The sequence below is a fragment of the Ambystoma mexicanum genome, chromosome 6q (assembly GCF_040938575.1).
Source record: "Ambystoma mexicanum isolate Mex_15411 chromosome 6q, UKY_AmexF1_1, whole genome shotgun sequence".
NCBI classification, from domain to species: domain Eukaryota; kingdom Metazoa; phylum Chordata; class Amphibia; order Caudata; family Ambystomatidae; genus Ambystoma; species Ambystoma mexicanum.
In genome coordinates, this window is record NC_090937.1 from 299,290,376 (window position 1) to 299,309,224 (window position 18,849).

General features: G+C 43.4%; 1 protein-coding gene across 1 annotated transcript in view; it reads left to right on the plus strand.

The window, feature by feature from the left end:
- RASSF6 (Ras association domain family member 6) overlaps positions 1-18,849 on the plus strand; it is a 288,183-nt gene that overhangs the window by 183,924 nt on the left and 85,410 nt on the right. Inside the window, exon 5 of the mRNA XM_069630785.1 lies at positions 18,145-18,242. Within this exon, the coding sequence (XP_069486886.1) occupies positions 18,145-18,242 (98 nt within the window). The remainder of the gene's footprint in view (positions 1-18,144; positions 18,243-18,849) is intronic.

The following is an 18,849-nucleotide window of genomic DNA, read 5'->3' on the forward strand; positions in this document are numbered from 1 at the left end:
CTTCGAAGTTGGGTGGGAGAGCTGGGCAGATAACGAATTCCAATACCTGGGTATACAAATATCTAGGTGCATAGATTGTTAATTAGTAACTAATATTCAGAATAAGTTTGCAAAGATAAAAATGTTATGCTTAAAATGGAAAAAACTAAATCTTACAGTATGGGGAAAGATACATGTCTTTAAGATGACCATGCTTCCGAAATGACTCTATGTTTTCAGTATGTTACCTTTACCCTTAAACGGAGATATGGTTCGGGACATAAACAGAGTTCTATGAAATTTCCTGTGGAGAGAGGGGGAAAAGGCTAGGATTCCAATGGACATACTTATAAAACCGGTATGCTTGGGCAAGGGTGTTGCTAGGACTGGAAAAGATCAGGGGCTAAGCTAATGTCCGGACTGGCGGGACTCGGGGCCAGCTAGCATTTTGGTTGTAGCACCTGAGCTTCTATCCGGGGCTACAACCAAAAGACCCGGGGCTATAACCTCCTCAGCACCCCCTTGCAACACCCCTGAGCTTGGGTTGGTTTGGCTTCTCCGACATTGTTTCTTACCACAGAGCATTCTTCTTGCAAACCTTGCACTTTTGGTTGAGAGGAGATGATACAGGCTCCCCCGAAATGGGTAAGTATAGAGAAGGGTGTGGTTTGGCCAATCACTTTAGACTGTCTGCTCAGCATAGAAACGAGAATGGCGCTAGGTAAGTCTACTCCATTCATCAGACACATTTCAAAAGACTGGAAAAATGCCGTGTTAATTCTGGAATCAGTTGTCTACTGAATTCCACGTCCTCAATTTGTTGGAACCCAGAGCTACGCCTTAATAACCTCACCCTAATGTGGTCTTCCTGGATTTCTGCTGGCATCTGATGCCTGGGGCATATGTATGATGGTTTATCTATGCTCCCTTTTGATTTCCTTAAATTCAAATATAAGCTGAGGGCCTCTGAGAATGGTCGCTATCAAGTTCTTTGTGAAGTAGTTAGGACCGCATCAGCACCTTTAAACGCCCTATTGCTCTGTTAATCCACCTCTCCAAGAGCTCCCCACTCACGGCCTCCTCTATATATAAGTTGCTGACACAAGGGTGTAACAATGCTCCTTCGGAGCGTGGTAAGGCTATTTGGTCTTTGGAATTGGGTACTGAAATACTAGAAAAGGACTGGTGCCGACTCTGTCCAGGACCATCTAGATACAAGGTACACCTGAACCTGAGGTTCACTCAACAGAGAATTGTGCACAGTATATACAGGACACCTTCAAGAATGAAGCAATGTAAGCTTACACAAGTAGACACATGCTGGAATTGCAAGAAAGAAGTTGGTAATTTCTCGCATATGTTTTGGTCTTGTACAAAGGTTGTGAGCTTTTGGGAGGAGGTCTTGCGACGTATGGAATTAGTGCTGGATTGGTTGCTTCCTCAGTCCCCTCGTCTGTGTGTGTTAGGTTTATTCCCAGTGGGTTTCCAATTATCTGTTGATCAAATTTTCTGGGCCTATAGAGCACTTCTGATAGCAAAAAACAGATTTCAAAGTGTTGGAAGAGCGACGTCAGGCCAACAATTGATGGCTGGCTACAAGATCTGGCTATTCTATTGAGCAGAGTGAAGACAAGCTATCAACGGTAAAAAAAAAAGATAAATACCTTGCAATTTGGAATATCTTTAATGACTTATATGTGTGATATCCCTCAAGTCCCCTTCATCCCCCCAACCCCTTTTTCTTTTCTTTTCCTTTCTCTCTTTTTCTCCTCCTATCACTTTCCTTCTTTTCTTTGCTTCTCTTTTGCCCCTAGCTTCTGTCTGTCCTTCCCCTTCTCAATTTTCTGAGCACTGTGCTTCCTGTAAATACTGTTAAAACATACGTTGTAACTTGTTTGCAGGATTCCTGTTTTGTTTGTTGATCATTGTACAGTGCTGTTTTTTCTTCATTTTCTTCTGTTTTTCGTTGTAAAACTTCAATAAAGAAGGTTTTAAAAAAAATGACTTGTATGGATATTGGCAGTGGCTGTCTAAAGCCTTCCAAACTCACTTCTTGAGAGAGAAATAACCTTAACGATTGTATAGTGCTGGGGTCATGGAGTACCAGCGGATCGGATCATTACTGGGAAAAGGAAGAATTGAATGATAATTGCTCTATTTCTTCAATTCTGATGACTGGAGGAGACCTGTGCAGTGGATCAGCTGGTATTCGATGGAAGGCAATCCATGAATGCGACTGCAATTAAATGCTAAAATTGTAGGCCAAAGGGTGGCCTTCATATTTCTGTTGATATTGGTTGGACCATAACCAGATTAATGCATAGTACAGATAGTGTCTTGGGAGGAATATTGGAAAGTAGAGGAGAAAGTATTGAGAAAATAATGCTAATTAATATATATGATTCACATGATTTGAAACAACATAAGATGACTATGCTAACTGTAGAATCTATGTTAAATGAAGTTGAGGGTAACATAATGGTCATTTTAGGAGGCGATCTGAATGCGCACATCCCTAATTCACTATTGGAGCATGGTCTTGTGGCTAGATCTGACCCAACAGAAAAAATGAGATATCGCAAGGGCTTGGAGTGGGCAGCTCTACTTCAGTTCCATGGACAAACATTTTTTTATTATTTTTGCAAAGGAGATCTGCACTGAGGGTATGTATACATGTGCAGATGTACGAAATATATCTACTATAGATTACCTGTTGATGTACAACATTTAGATAGGGTAATTGATATGACAATTAGCCAGAGGGAGGAAAGCGATAATCTACCCTTGTGTGCCATTCTGCAGTCTACCAAACCTGTACTTGAAATGATAAATTGCAAAAATATAGATGTATATCAGGGCACAAATAGGATTGTACACAAAGCTGGTAACTTTGATGAGGTAAAGGTCTCATGCGAATTGAGTTGACAAAGTTAATAGCTCCTTGTGGGACAGTAGATTATGTTGAGAAGGAGAAAGATGTGATATTGAAGTTTGAAACCATGTTAAAATCTTTGGACTCACAAGGTATGTCCAAATATACAGGTTGGTAAATCAGGGCCACAGACCAAGAACATTGCTATGTATAGGAGGGAACAATATGATAAAACAAACCCAAAAAAAAGATCGCTTAGAAAGGATATACATAGTTTAGTGTTTGATTTAAAATTAAACAATCGGTATGGAGATGCAGATGTATTAGGGAAACAAATTAAATAACGTAAGCCTACAGTTAAGTAGTGGTTGAGACAATATCAAAAACAGAAAAAGAAAGACAGGTGGATGCGTGTGGTTAAGGCAGCTATTGAAAGAAATAACCACAAGTTTTGGAAATATGTGAATTCAAATAATAAGGCAGGATGTTGTATTAATAATATTTCCTGTCCTGTGGGGATCATATATTGGTAAAAAACCTGGAAGAAGCAGAGGTATATAACGAGAGTGATAGAAAGGTGGACGGTACATGACAATGTCACAGTTGCTCAATTGGTTGAAATGATCAAGAAAATGAAAGCATCCGTAGTCATGGGATCAGATGGTACTAGAAATGCTTTGTTTAAGGTGGAACCGGTACCGTGAGCTGAGGCCTTATTAAATGTGTTAAAGCATAGTATAGAATGGCTACCAACATGTTGGAAAGAAAGCCTAATATTACCCATCTTTCAAAGGGGTTCTAGACAAGAACCATCCAACTATAGGCTCCTAGCCATGTTAAGCACCCCCTTTAAAATATTTGCCAGGATCCTTTGGGATGAGCTAACTGTATGGTGTGAGACAAATAAATTGGTACCGTATGATTAAATGGGACTTAAAAAGAGGGAGAGCATAACTAGTAGCCTACTCACATTGGTAAGCATAATTGAGTATTCTTAGAATACGAGGGAATCACCGGTATGTGCTGCTTACATGATCTAAGTGCAGCATTCGAAATTGTGAGTAGAGTCAGGTTGTGGAAGAAATTGGAGCCCCTACAAATACCAAATGGGCTATTGATGATGCTAAGGGCATTACATACAGAAACATGTGTTTGGGTGTGCCTTGACAAAGAAGGCAAAGTTACAAATTGGATACCAACAAGCAGGGGGCCAAGCAGGGATGTGCCTTGGCATCCTCCTTGTTTGACCTGTATTTGCCAGATCTGGATGGGGTATTGGACCATAGTGGATTGTATCAGGTTAAATATGAAAGTCTGTCTCTATACTGGTTAGGATATGCAGACGATTTGATAGTGTCCGATTATACGCCTAGAGCAATAAAATGAAAATCATAGTATTTAATGTTCCTGGGAAAAGGAAGAAAGTGAGGAGGACTGAATGGCAGATGAATGGGGACAAGTTTGAAACAGTAAAGGAATATAAATATCTAGGTTTTGTGATGAATGAGAGCTTGAAATGGGATCAAAACGGATTTGATAAATATGCAAGTTAAACAAACAACAGGTCCAATCACTGCATTTGTGGGGAATTGTGATGGGCATTCTGTCATTCCATTCTAACTGTGCATATGGCCAAGATTAAGTCAGTTATGACATATGGAGTTGAAATATGAGGTGAAAGATATCTGTATAAATTGGAGAAATTGGAGGCAGAAATTATTAGAAAAATTATGAATGCAGCCCCATCCTTACCAATTGAATATTTAAAACTGGAATTGGATGCAAAACCCTGTTCTTATGTTACGGAAAAACCTTTGCAAAGCAGTTATTGTATCAACTATGGCAAGCCCACAGTCTCTTTGATTCACAAACCTGAGCTGGTTGTTTAAGAAGTATTGAAGTTTGTAATAAAAGCATGGATTATGAGACAACGAACCCTAATTGCAACTATAAAACAGCTGTGAAAAAGGCACTGTGGTTATGGGAGATGGAGCAAAATATAGTGAATTTAGCTATCAAGCCCAACAGTGGACAATTTTTAGAAATATTTCTAAGAAGAAGTGAGATGCCTTCACATTTAAGAGCTTATCCTCACATCTTCACAATACGAAGATACATGGCCATTACATTTAACATAATGCTGACAATTGAAATTTTGGGAGGACGGATTGACATCCCAGGGCAAAATACGCACTGTTGTATGTGTGGTGAGATTAAGTTAGAACCCATAAAACATATTCGAATGGAGTGTGAGAGTTTGGAGAAGTTCAGGCAACACTACCCTTGTAAATGCTGTCAAATGGGAAATTGTGACCCATTGTGACCTCTGAACCTGCTCTGTGTCACAAAGATACACACTATGCTTTTGGCATGGAACCTATGAAAGGGGAATTCTATCAGCAGATTACCCTTTCAGAAATGGTATTACCTGCATCATTTTATTATTTAACACACATAAAAAAGCCTGGGCTTTCCCAATGGCAATTCATCACAAAGGTAAAAAGACCAGGGCCATAGATTTGACCTAAAACAGGGACCTCACCCATACCACACTAGGCCGGAACCACCCATCTGTTGATAGGACTGAAGCCCGAAGTCTAAATACGCCTCCCACTGTGGTACTGCATGTACAACCATGGAATATCCCATACAATCCAGACTGGAGGCAACTCGTATCACTGAGACCTGTTACCACCAAACCAGGGGGGGGAACAACCCTTCACAGGCTAGTAGTGGTGCGTACCTAGAGAAGGGCATGAGGCAGAATCCAGAGAACACTCAAGGAGACATCACTACCTTCCTGCAACACACAATAATGCAGGGGAACTCCCCATGGTAGGGCTGTCCCTGCCAACACAACAACAAGGGAGCGCTGGTACCCGGAAAATATCCATGAGGGGCCTAACCTGGCGAAAGGGAAAGGCAGCACAAAACAGGCTTGGACACTCCACACCAGAATGTGATGAAGAGCTGCCTGTAGGCAGGTTGCTTCACCAATCACTTTCATCTGCTAGTTTTTGCTAGATTACCATCGTAATCAGGGAAAAAAGCTCATTCACAAAGGCAGGCAGAGCAGACCGCACAGACAGGGTTATCCCAGCAGCAACAGCTAACTTACTATTGTGCTGTGGGAAGAATCCCCAAAATGTCACTCATCGTCTGCGTCATTCTCAAGCTGAAATTGCTGCAACATGCGACAGAGCCACTAAGATACTGGGAAGCCCAGCGGAACCTGCAAATTGCCTAGTTGGTTGTAAACCTGCGAGCAGGGAAACATCAGACCCTATATACAGAATAGTGGCCACCTACATAAGAATTATAGAATAAGACCATGACCGCTGTTCAGTTCTCTCCTACTCACTGTGACCTTAAAGCTTCTCGCAGAGGGGTCTGCAAACCACACATTGTCATGCAGCGCTCCTTGCTCCGATTATGTGCTCAATCCAAGTGTCATGACTGTTGCAGGCTCAGGGAAAGTCATCCAACGGCACCTGCAAGACTGCACACCCCAGCGTTCAGGTCAGCAGAGCCTTCCATGGTACACCATACTCACCAGATCTGCAGCTGCCCTCCCTTCTCAAAGTCCAAGCCTAGAAGGGACAGAGGGGGGAATAAACCAGCCATCGTAGACACCCAAAGCCCAGTAGTGGGGTCAAGGTTTCTGGAAGCAAGAACAGTTGCACACACCAACAAGCCTGGGCACCCCTCGCACACAGCCCAGTAGAGCCCCCCACAGTGCCCCATACACACTAGGCCTGGGGCAGTGCCCCAACCCTCCCTCCCCACCCCCCAAGTCCAAGCACAGCAGGGACTGAAGGAGCAATCAAAACAGAATTCCTAGGCACACAAAGCCAAGGAGAAGGATGAAATCTTCAGGGAAACAGGAGGCCAGCCCAGATGGTCTCACCCATGTTCACTGTTCTGAAAAAAAGAAAAGAAAACAGGAGTCTGATGGGACTGGTCAGATGCTTTATATCCCGGAATTGACATAACATTTGGCAATAATGAAATCCTGGTGCAGTAACTTTCCTCTCAAATGCCAGTAAGAAGGAGCATGGTTAATTATGGGCCTGAGAATCCCACAACTTCAGCTCCTGCATCAAATGTGTGTGATCGATTATTTCCTTTATTAATGGAATGCTGAAATTGTAGCCATCTTTATTGTTCCTGGTCAATCCTTCAACCTCACTCCTCCCCTCTTCCCCATTCGCTTTCCCCAAACGGCTTACTAAAGTAGAATGTTATTGAATGTGGCACCTTACAAAACATATAAATAAATACAGAAATGAGGCTCGCAATTGACAGTGTGTAACTTTGAAGGACGTAGACAGTGCCGCTCCGAGTTGTTACTGAAAAGATATTTTCTGTCAGTGATAGGCTTTCCTCAACCTCAGGACCCCCAATGTCCTGTGCATAGCTTCTGTCAAGAATTTGCCTCCATACTCTGTTGTTGGCATTTCCATTTAGACACTGGCCGTAGTGTAGTATAGGGAAAGTAGGCACTATTTGTTAAATGCTATCCCCAACTAAGGATAGATACCAATCGAATGACCAGGTAGGTGTGCAATTTCACTAATTCCTAGAGGGCACTCTTTAGATGAAATCTCATTTAGCGAGATCGTCTGACACCCGTTGCAAGGATAAGCAAGTACACATTTGTTTCCATTATAAGTATAATCCTCAGCGAGGGTAATAACTTCTACAATTCTCATTTAGTTTTTGCTATCCAAGTGTTCTTGTTCACAAAGAGGGGAACACGTACCTATTTGATCATAAATGCTGTTACGTCTGCGCACTACTCTTCAATAAACATCTCAAACTCTATGCTCAAACACACCATGCACGCACCAATTAAGCCACTTGCACATGGCTATGAAATAATATTTATTTCTTTACAGTAGATTTCACCTGTGAACGAGGCACTAGGATAACCCTGCCAAATAGACATCGGAATGCCACCCCTCTACAATTCACTTACATGTCACAGTCCTGGCCAATGCATCCCGTCTGGTCGCAAATGCCTCTGTGCTCTCGTCACAAATGCCCTCCCCTGCCACCCAATCCCCCCTCCTCTGTCTCCCTCTCTCATACATGCACTCCCCCCTCTCCCCTCTACCAACTCTACGCTCTTCCTCCCTCCTCTCACCCTTTCCCTATCTCTCCTAACCCTCTCCACCATCCCTCATGCATACCTCACACATCCCAGAACAGAGCTGCACACTAGCATTCTACAATTCAGAACATTAGCCCTATCTGCCACCCTCCCTTCCCTCCTCTCACCACGCCTGCACTCTCCCCCTAACACACTGACACACCCACCCCTTGCTCCCTCCACCCTCCTCCACTGTCCTCCCCTCCGCCTCCTAATCCCCTGCATTCTCCACCAAGTGTACCTCACACATCCCAGAATAGAGCTGCATGCTTGCGTGCTACGATCTAGAACATTAGCCCTATCTGCCACCCTCCCATCCCTCCCCTCACAACCCCTGCCCTCTCCCCCATAAAACACTGATACACCCACCCCATGCCTCCCTCCATGCTCCTCCACCCTCCTGTCCTCCCATTCATCCCTAAAACCTCCTCCCAACTTCCCCAACGCGCACTTTCCTTCCCCAAGTGCAGCGTGGGCCGCCCTGGCCAACACACCACTTTCAACAGCCCCCTCCACACTCACTCACACTTCTTTGGCCCTCAGACCTCCCCAAAATGCAGCAATCTCATCCATCAGAGGAGTTCGCACCCTCTTTCCTCTCCTCAGCTCTGTCCTAGATCCCACCCTACACCCCCCTTATTCCACCCAGCCTCTCCCCCTACTCCCAACCCTATCCAAGCTCTTTTCACCTCCCCTCCAAAACCCCAACTCCTCCCTCTCTGAAACCCTCCTCTTGCCCTTCTCTTCATCCCCCTTATCCTCTCTCCTTCCCCCTCAACTTCCCGCCCTCCCCTCCAGCTCTACTCTGGCACACTTCGCTGCCCACTTCCAGATAGACCTCCCTTACCATCTCCCTGCTCCGTCACCACCCACACCAACCCCCCTCTCGCCCCTAATACAATCCTCCTGCAGAAATCCTGCCTGCTCTCCTGCATACTCATCAACGCTAAATCCATCTCCAAAAACAAATACAGCATTTTTTACTTTATCACGGATGAAAATCCTGACATCCTCTTCATCACAGAGACCTGGTTCTCCGATGAATACAAACTCATCACACACGAGGCCTTCCCCCAGACTACTCCCTGATTGTGCACAAAAGATCAAGCAGAGCTGGAGGGGTTGCCACCCTCCACAAACATCACCTTTCAGTCCTACTCACTGAGAAACTACCCTTCAATACTGATTGCGAATCACTGCTAGCAAAGATACAACTCTCCCCTCTTACTGCCCCATAGTTTCTTACTCTTGTACAGCCCCCCACCCAGCTACAGTAGGACATTTTCGGATTCCCTCAGCGACTCCCTATCAGCCACCATAATTTGTCATCCTTCCCTTACCATATTAGGAGACTTCAACATCTGGTGTGACATTCCCTCCAACACTATGGCCCGTTCTCTCACTGACTACTTGGAAGCCCTCAACCTGACCCAACTGATATCTCTCCCAACTCATATAGCAGGACACACCCTCAATGCTTTATTCATATCAACTGACCTGATCTCCGCCCTGTCTCTCTGCCATCTAATCTGGACAGATCTCTCTGCTATCTTCTTCTCCCTCCTGAAACCTTTCCATCTCCTGCTCTCCCTGTCTCGCCAGCCATTCTTCTTCAAACTCTCCCTCCACTGTCCCTCTATGGAACAAGTCATTATAAATCCGGATCTGGCCATCCCTTCTATACTCACTCCCGGCACTCTCCATGAAGGATCCCCCCCTCCGTTGACCTGTTGGATCATTAACTCTCCAGCACCCTCATCCCTCTCACACCAATGAGACACACCTCTCAGAGACCTTGCCCCTAACCCAAGTGGTCCACACCCTCCCTAAAATCCCTTAAAACCTTTAAGCATCGTCTGGAGCGTACTTGGAGAACCAACCCCACACTTCAAAACAAAACCTCCTATACCCGACTGACCAAGGCGTACCAGACTGAAATAAGAAAAGCAAATAAAAAGGTCTATGGAAAACGAATCTCCAACTCCTGTAACCTCAGCAGGGCATTCCACATGATCATAGCAGAATTCAAGACGCCACACTGTTCAACTCCCCTTCCCCTCATTCCCAATCACTCTGCAATGCACTGCCTGACAACTTTCACAACATCGCTATCGATAGACACCGTTTCATCATCTTGAAACTAGCTTTGGCCATCCCCTGCCTTCTCCTCCTCTACCTAGCCCACCCCCCTTTGCCCACTCTGCCGGTCCTCTCCTCTTTCACTTCTATTTCCCACCCTGAGTTCCTGAAACTTCTAGCACAAAGCCGTCCCTCCTAACTGCCACCTTTGCAGGCAGCGTTGCACGACCCAAAATTAACAATTCTCTTTCTTCTTGCTACTTCCTGCAGGGCTTAAAAACCTCCCTCGTCAAGCCTCTCCTTATAAAACCCTCTCTCAACCCACTCCTTCCCCACAAAAGTGCTGCGTAAGGAGGTTATAAATACTGCTAAATGATGCAGTGAGAATTGCAAACAACATACCTAGAAGAGACCCATCTCTGAACACTGAAGGGAGCTTCACTGGCTACTGATGGAAGCAAGAATTCAGTTTAAAATAAACATCGTCACCCATGGATGTTTTTTCGGTCAAGCCCGTTGTATCTAAAAAAACGTGTCCTGATCTCGAAAATCGATCAGAACTACCCGATCCCCAGACACGCTATTGTGAGTCTGCCCGAAAATAAAACATGCAAGAGGAAATGGACGCTCTTTCCCTGTGTTGGCTGCACGTTTCTGGAACAAACTCCCGCTAGAATTACGCTTAGAAAAAAACGTACTCACTTTTCGGAAGAAGCTGAAGACGTTCTTGTTTGTCTAGAAAATTCTTCTCCCATTGACGGTCGTGAAAGGCTCGTAGGCTGATATGTTTGTGGTTGACTTCCCGCACCGTGATGCCTGAGGGCTTTTGGTGTGTAATAAGTACATGCATAACATAACATAACATAACATAACATAACATAACATAACATAACATAACATAGCATAGCATAACATAACATAACATAACATAACATAACGTAGCGTAACAACTACCGTCTTATCTCTAACACCTGCTTTATTGCCAAACTCCTAGACTGCACAGCTTACCAGCAGCTCTGCCTCTTCACAGAATCTAACTGCCTTCTTGACTCCACCCAATCTGGATTCAGACCCCTTCAAGGAACAGAATCCTTGCTTGTGTCCATTTGGGATGATTTAAAAAGAACAACAGACTCTGAAAGCTGCACTACGGTCATCCTCCTTGACCTACTTGCTGTCTTTGACACCATTGACCACACCATACTCACACACAGACTCCACTCTCTGGGCATCAGAGACTCTGCAACCTTTCCTACCCCTCCCAAATCATACTCCTTCCCCTTTTCTCTGCCGCCAATGGGTCCCAAAGGGTGCCTCCCTGACCCCTCCCCTCTTCAAGCTCCATCTCAATCCCGTACCGGCACTCATCTTCTCTCTTAACCTTCCCTGCTCCAACTACGCAGATGACACCCAGATGACACCGAGATCATTTTCAAGATCCCCAATTCGCCAGCCTCCTCACGCCCTGACCTCACCTCTTGCCTCTTTGAAATTGACCATTGGATGACGGCTAACCACCTCCTCCTCAACCCTGGCAATACTTAAATCCTAATATGTAGTAAAACATCTCTCCTTCTCCAAGGAACACCTAGGGGCCGCACCTGCAGAATCCACCCCTGTAAATAATCTTGGATGCACACTGGACTTATCTCTCTCTCACCACTCTGTCCAGAACGTGCCACTTGCACCTACACATCCTCAGGTGAATTTTCCCTTACCTCCCCTACTCACACTGAGTCTCTGCAAACTCCAACAAATCCAGAACTCTGCAGCCAGACCCCTCCTTGACCTCTCAACCAGAGAAAACATCACCCCAGCACTCCTAAAACTACACTGCCTTCCTATCAGCTGACGGGCGTCCTTTAAGGCCATGTGTATCACACACTGTGCTATCCATAATCCTGATCCAGAATTTCTCCAGGACATGCGTGCATGCACACAACCCACCAGAAACCTTAGATCTGGTTCAGCAGCCCTCCTCATGATCCCAACTGCACCAGAATGGGAGGATCCGCCTTCTCCAACCAAGCCCCACCAAATCTGAAATCCCCTTCCATTACACATCCGCCACAATGAAGACTACCTCTCCTTCAGAAAGGCCCTCAAAACCTGGTTATTCCCTGCGGCAAGCTGACGTTTCTTCCCCCCTCTCTCTCTTCATGCACCATACGTTTCATTTACATCCAGAATATTTCCGACTGCAAGGTAAATTAAAACTCTCCGAACAGTCAAGACGACTCGAATCGGCTCAGCAACACCACAAGCAAAGCACCGAGTGAGGCATCAAGGTACTCATGACACTCCACTTCCTTGCTAACAAACCCTTCGAACGTATAACTGCTTAGGTTAGCCGTTGAAACGCACAGTGGTTACATGCAAGTATCCCTTGATATCATGCTTATTAGATTACTTTGTTAGCTTCCTTAGAACGTGGAAGACAAATAGTAGCTATGTCTATTGCACTCAAAGAATTCCATTAGCCTGGTCCTTTTCTTTGGTAGCATGTCTCCCCCTACTAGAAGATGCTGTTGGACAACCAGTCCATTGCCTTGAGAGAGTTAGGGGTAATCGGCCCATAGTGACAGAACAATTCGGACACATTGACCTTGAAGATAAACTCCTTCTGAGTTTTAGATATGTATACATGCACCACTTCTGTTGACATCTGCCGCAGGCATGGCTTTCCATCCATGCACTCTAGAATGCAGCTAAGGCTATGACAAATTTGGTATAGCTGGTCACATAACTTTTGGCACTGAAACTCCAAACTTGCCTCAAGACCCCTGCCATTAGAATACAGTGACAACCTATGACAAATACGGTCTAGCTAGGTGCACATTGAGTATAAAGACGCTATATAAATGACTACTGCTACAGTACAGAAACAGAAATTCATGCAGCGCTCAGGGTACTTCTGGTCTGCACACATCAATGCAATAGCAGAGCTATCTTGCATTTTCCTTCCCTCCCCACTAACAAAACCCACTCCCTTTGTTTTCATATCTTCCAGAGTGCCTGAATACTATGCAACTGGGAGCGGTGCTCAGTTTAAATCCCAATAACATAACATAACATAACATAACATAAGCTGTCCAACTTCATACATATAAATAATAATCAATCAGGGACATTGACACATTCTTGTCTTGGCTCGCTGATTTTAGGAAAGGAATCTATTCGTTTATCCTCCTTTCCATGGCACACCATGGCTATATTCCTATCGAACAGGGTTATGATGCACTTCAATACTCCGTCACTGTGGACCACAGAGTTTTCCTTTCATCGCATCTGATGCAAGGGTCCATTAACTGCAAACAAAGAGGTTGAGAAGGGAGTCTCAATTGTTGTCCTGTAACAGGAGCAAGGATAATGCACCGGTTTGCAGTGTTCATAATACCCTGAAAACCGCATTGGCAACAGAAAATGTAATTATTTTCTAGAGTCCATTCTAACTGCCTATAATGTAGGGTAGTGGCATGTCATTACAATTGAGATCTAGAAGCTGCATAGGTCTATAGCAAGACACGTCCTATGTATTGCCTTTCTTAGGGATGATTGGGATCGTTTTTAGCTTATCCCAGAAATCTGGAACTTCCCCCATCAAGCCAACAGTATTAAAGACTTACTGTTACCGCTGATAACCACGTATCTGGTTTGGGGCCTAGGCTCTTTCCAACCTGTTTACTTATGGCTCCTTGTACTTAACTAGTTATAAGAAGGTTGGAGTGGTGGGTTGTATTCGTTGGTAGCTGCTAAAACGTTCTGAAGGGAGTCATCAATATTTACATTTCTCACTGGGATAAAGAGATGGTGGAAGTGATCACGCCAAACTTCCACATTTAAAACATTATTGAATACTGATAGTCTTTCAAATGGGGTAATGTGTCCTTACTGTAAATGAAAGCGTTCACCCACTGCAATGAGGCAGGCTCGCCTAGATGTACGGTTTGCAATGACGAAAGCCAGGGCAAACCTTTGCAAGCTTTCGGTCTGCGAAATAAGTAGGTGAAGTGCGCAATTTGCACTTGCTACTATTATTGGTGTTATTATGAGATCTAGAAGTAGAAATCACAATCCAATGCAATTAATTTCCTTAAGTATACAAAGGAGCTCATTTTCAATTGAGCCTTAATGTCGAAGGAACGTATTTTTGTGCAGGCACAAATGCTTGTGATCCCTATGGAGCCCACCCGCTTTTGCACCACCAAAAAGAAGGCAGACTCCATAGGGATCCATTGTAAACACTGTCTGCCATGCTTGGCAATTCGTCAAACCAACGGGGTAGGGAAAAAGGCATCCTATACTGTAGCAAGAAGGAAAACTATGTACAAGAAATGGATAGCAAAACTTTATTTCATAAATATAAAAATAAATGGCTGAAGTACATACAATTTAAAAAAAATGCACATATAAATGCAGAGACTAAACGCACACAATAAAAATACAGTGTAGACAATCAGAAGGATGTGTAAAAATGCAAAAAAGTGATGAAGTAGGGATAGGTTGTACTTACTATATAAAGCCTCCAAAATGTTTTTGAAGTCTATAATTTATGATCTCAAAGAGTTATTATGACTCAATGTAACAGAATTGTACACAATGCCTTTGCAATTCAGCATCAGCCAACACTCAACAGGTTTCTGTTCGTAATCCCTTGTGTGGCAAACATTCATAAGGAGCAGTATAATTGGGTCACTTATAATGCAGGGAATCTAGAATTATGATCCCCTAAATTCACTTTCGACTCAACTCAGAGATAATGTCTCGTGCAGACACTTTACTTCTTTCACAATATAGGCTGCCAAAAGGAAGAAACAAAAATTGCCATTAGTACTATTATTATAAATGTCGGGAGATAATAAATCCCTCCTCCAAACCTGAGGGTAGGGGAAAATCCCAAAGTTTACGGATAGTGGGGTAGCTGAATATAACAGGCAGGACCTCCTTTCTTAAGCCATAACCATGAGTAATTTGTGGAAACACACAATGGTGTTTACAAACTACCAGCTACCGTAACATGTTCATTCGCAGAACCTCAAACACACTTCAATACAGTACAAAAAGTAGATTTTTTTGTTAACAAAGTTGTAGATTAACAGAGTAACTAACCTTGTCTAAATATGTTCAGGACTCCAATGGGATGTACGCCAAAGGACCAAAAAAGTCAAATTCTAGATTCGAATTAGGAGGAGCTGGAACACAAACCCAAAAAGCACTAGTTAACGTGCTGGGAATTAACGGTACGCTCAGCGCTGTAACCGTCCCTCAACTGAAAAGGTTGCACTTACGTAGCATGGAGACAATCTGTACTAAGCAGTAGTATTAAGATTGTGGTCCCAGAAAAGGTTGGCAAATGCGTGTGACCTTCACACATGGGTCGGGTCTCATCTGAATGAGAACCCAACGAGGCGAAACAGAAAAAAAATAAGCACTGTGTCAGGATGCAGCCACAATAATAGTTTATAAAGTCACTCAGACTTGCAGCCCTTAAAAGGCTAACGGTGCAATCTCACAGTAATTATGTGCCAAGGGGTTTGCCATTCTGGGTTAGCAAGCAACCAAATAGTAAAAGGGCTCAAAGCATTCCACAGCACGTAATACCAATGGGGGCTAAAGTCACCCCACATCCTGGTTTGTAACCCTCGAGAGCAGGAACAAGGATCTTACAATGAAGGCAAAGGTTTGCTCCGTGCGGACTCGAGTGCCGTGCCTCCTCCATGTGTACTAGGATCACCATGGTAACCCCATTACTAAATAAATAGATGTTCCTGTGGTCGCTACAGGGCGGCCATCTTGGAGTAGGGTCAGGTTCCTATACAGTCACAGACAAAATGACCAGATCGCCTCCTACTTACTCTGCACTCCTGCCAAGACAGAATGAAGGCCTGTAAAGTAAAAAATCACTTATTAAATAAAGACTATAGGCCCAAAACGTACCCGCATGCATGTACACAGAAATACCCAGCCTTAGTGGATGCAGGGAGGATAACAATCCTAACAGTGGAAGAGGGATCACCATAAATAACTCATGGCCTCTAAAAGGGGCAGGCAGAAAGGAGTAAGTGGCCCTATGCGCCCTGCCAAATTATACATAGATAAAAATATACCTATCGATATAGCACCCAAAAAGGAGTTGAAAATGGAGGGAAGCTCTTTACCTGATTTTATGCCACTCTACAGCCTCATTGAGTCCCTTTGTGCCACTTTTAGTCAGAAAAATCAGCACTTGTTTAGATTTAAACAAAGTATCTTCTTTAACTTGTGGATTAGGTCCCTTAATCACTTGTAAAACGGTCCACTCGAAATCTTACAAGCCATGATTTTTGGTCATGAAGTGTTTGACCATAGATGCTTGTTAAATCTAGTTTTAAAGACAGCTCCTGTGTTCTATTATCCTAGTCTTGATTTTCCTGTTGGTTTTCCCAATGTACTTGAGGCAGACAGTGTTTACAATTACAAATACACGCTCTCTGACATGCTGGTATGTTGGAGAACGTTTATTTTTCATTGTGAACGCTACTTACCATGCAAACATGGAATCTGGCGCTCACAATCAAAAGTAAACACTGAGTGGTATGCTAGCATGCCAGGGAGTGTTTATTCACTTAGCACAGTGCAGTGCAAATGTGAAGGGCAAAATGGGCCGTACTTGCATGGAGCCGTTTACGTTGTAGTGCAATCGTAATGGCTATCTGCTGCCAAAGTTCTCATTTTTAGAAAATGATCTTCAAACTGTCTTAAAGAGGACAGCTTCCACATAAAAAATCTTAAATCACCAATTTTTTTATGAACTTTGTTTTAAGTAACTTAATGCTTACAATGGTTTTGTGTACAATAAGCAACATGCAGTGTCATACTGATACAGACTTCCTGCATTGACTATGGGAGTGAGAAGCCATCGTCCTGTGCTCAGTGATTACTAAGTGAGTGATAACAAGAACACCTCTACCTCTGCCCTGTCTGCAGAATATTGAGCCAGGATGCATGGAAGGGAATTCATAATCTCATTCTCTGATCATCGCAAAACATATTGCAGCCTTCATAATCCAACGATTATCTTAACCATGGTATGCTTCAACATACTAAAACGGTATTAAATCCCTGGGATTAACAGTGGCATATGATTAAACAAATTTAATGAATACCTCTATCCTTCCTCTGCACTGTCAAAATAACATTGCACCGAATCACCATACTTACCAACTTTAAGTGATGCAGCCTTATCCAGGAACGTGAGGGTTTATAAATCAGCATTTTTTTTCCAGACATCTTCTATGATCTTCCCACAAACGGGTTGTGCCAAATTGCACATATTTTTGAGCCATTTCTCGTTTAGGATTTAATTGTCAAAATATGTTGTCATTGCAGATTTCAAGCAGAGTAATATGCTCTGTTTGGAACCTGAGGACCTGATTATGAGTTTGGCAGTATTTACTCTGGTAATACCATCACACGGAATTACAGTTACCGCATGCACTAACTTCAATATTCCGCATGATTCATTCATTCATGCAGACCCTTTAGTTGTTCACCATTTTGGAGTCTGATAGGGCTCCATGAGGATTTCAAAGTACCGCATGTGGTAATTATCCCATGCATTAATGCTGTTGTTATTACCTCCAGACAAAAATCAGGGAGATTCAAAGACATTCACATCTGAAACTCTGAATTTGGCAGAATGCTAAAAAATCTGGTATTCTAAAATACTGTCCGGTGACCACTGCTGCTAAAACTGTAATTAGGCCTTTAGGGTGACTTAATCTAATTCACACTTAACGACACATTTATGGATTGTAGGCCGTGTTTGTAAAACCTTACCTAGGGTGAATGATCATTGTAGGATTGTTGATTGCTGCATAGGGACTCAAACGAATGCAAGGTGGTGTTAAATGCTCGTCATTGCAAGACTTCAAGGAGATGTTTGAAAGATCTTCATAAAGTAAGGAGCATCGTCACATAGCAATCTTATTTACACAATAGTATTGAGCCAGCCCTGACGATCACGGGTATCCATGACCTCAACTTTCCAATAATTCCCTTGTCTCTTCATTTCTTGTTTCAGTGGAATGATACGCTGGGGGGAGTTTGATGACTTATATCGCATCAGTGAGATAGAGGAGACCTCCGGCAATTCCGATATTGAAATCAATCTTGATAAAGGTACGTGTCAGGTAAATTTACCCACCTTCCAATAGAATGATGATGAAAACATCTTAGATCGTGATTCAAATAAATTGTATAGCTCAATCTTCCAACTGACTTTTGGAATTCTGAAAATATAAAAATATGAAACTGATTATTTAAGAGTTCCCAACCAGCTTGGATCTGCTTATGAAAAACAAGGTGTTTTGTTTTGGTTAGAAAACAACTTCAACAGTGTGTTCAGTACTTTAATTTACATTTTTCGCCCACATGTGGATTTTTATGTTCTAACGAGAATAAAGATGGGATTATTTAGGCCAGAGAACTCCTTTTGAATAATGTGACAATCTTGAATCTAGTAAAAGAGCAAAGTGAGGGCCTATAATGAGGAACTGAGCCGTTACCATGCGTTCCAGCCCTTGGAACGGGTGCTTAACGCCATTAGCACACATGCCAAGGGCTAGGACAGGATCAATTAAAAGGATTTTCGTTCTGTTCGCAGAAGGAAAATACTATTCAAAGATAGCCACCATGGAAAGGGAAGGCAGGGCTCCGTACGGAGCCCCTCTTCCATTTCCATGATGTACTTAGGTAGCTGAAAGGAAGGAGTGGATGTGGCGGCTGC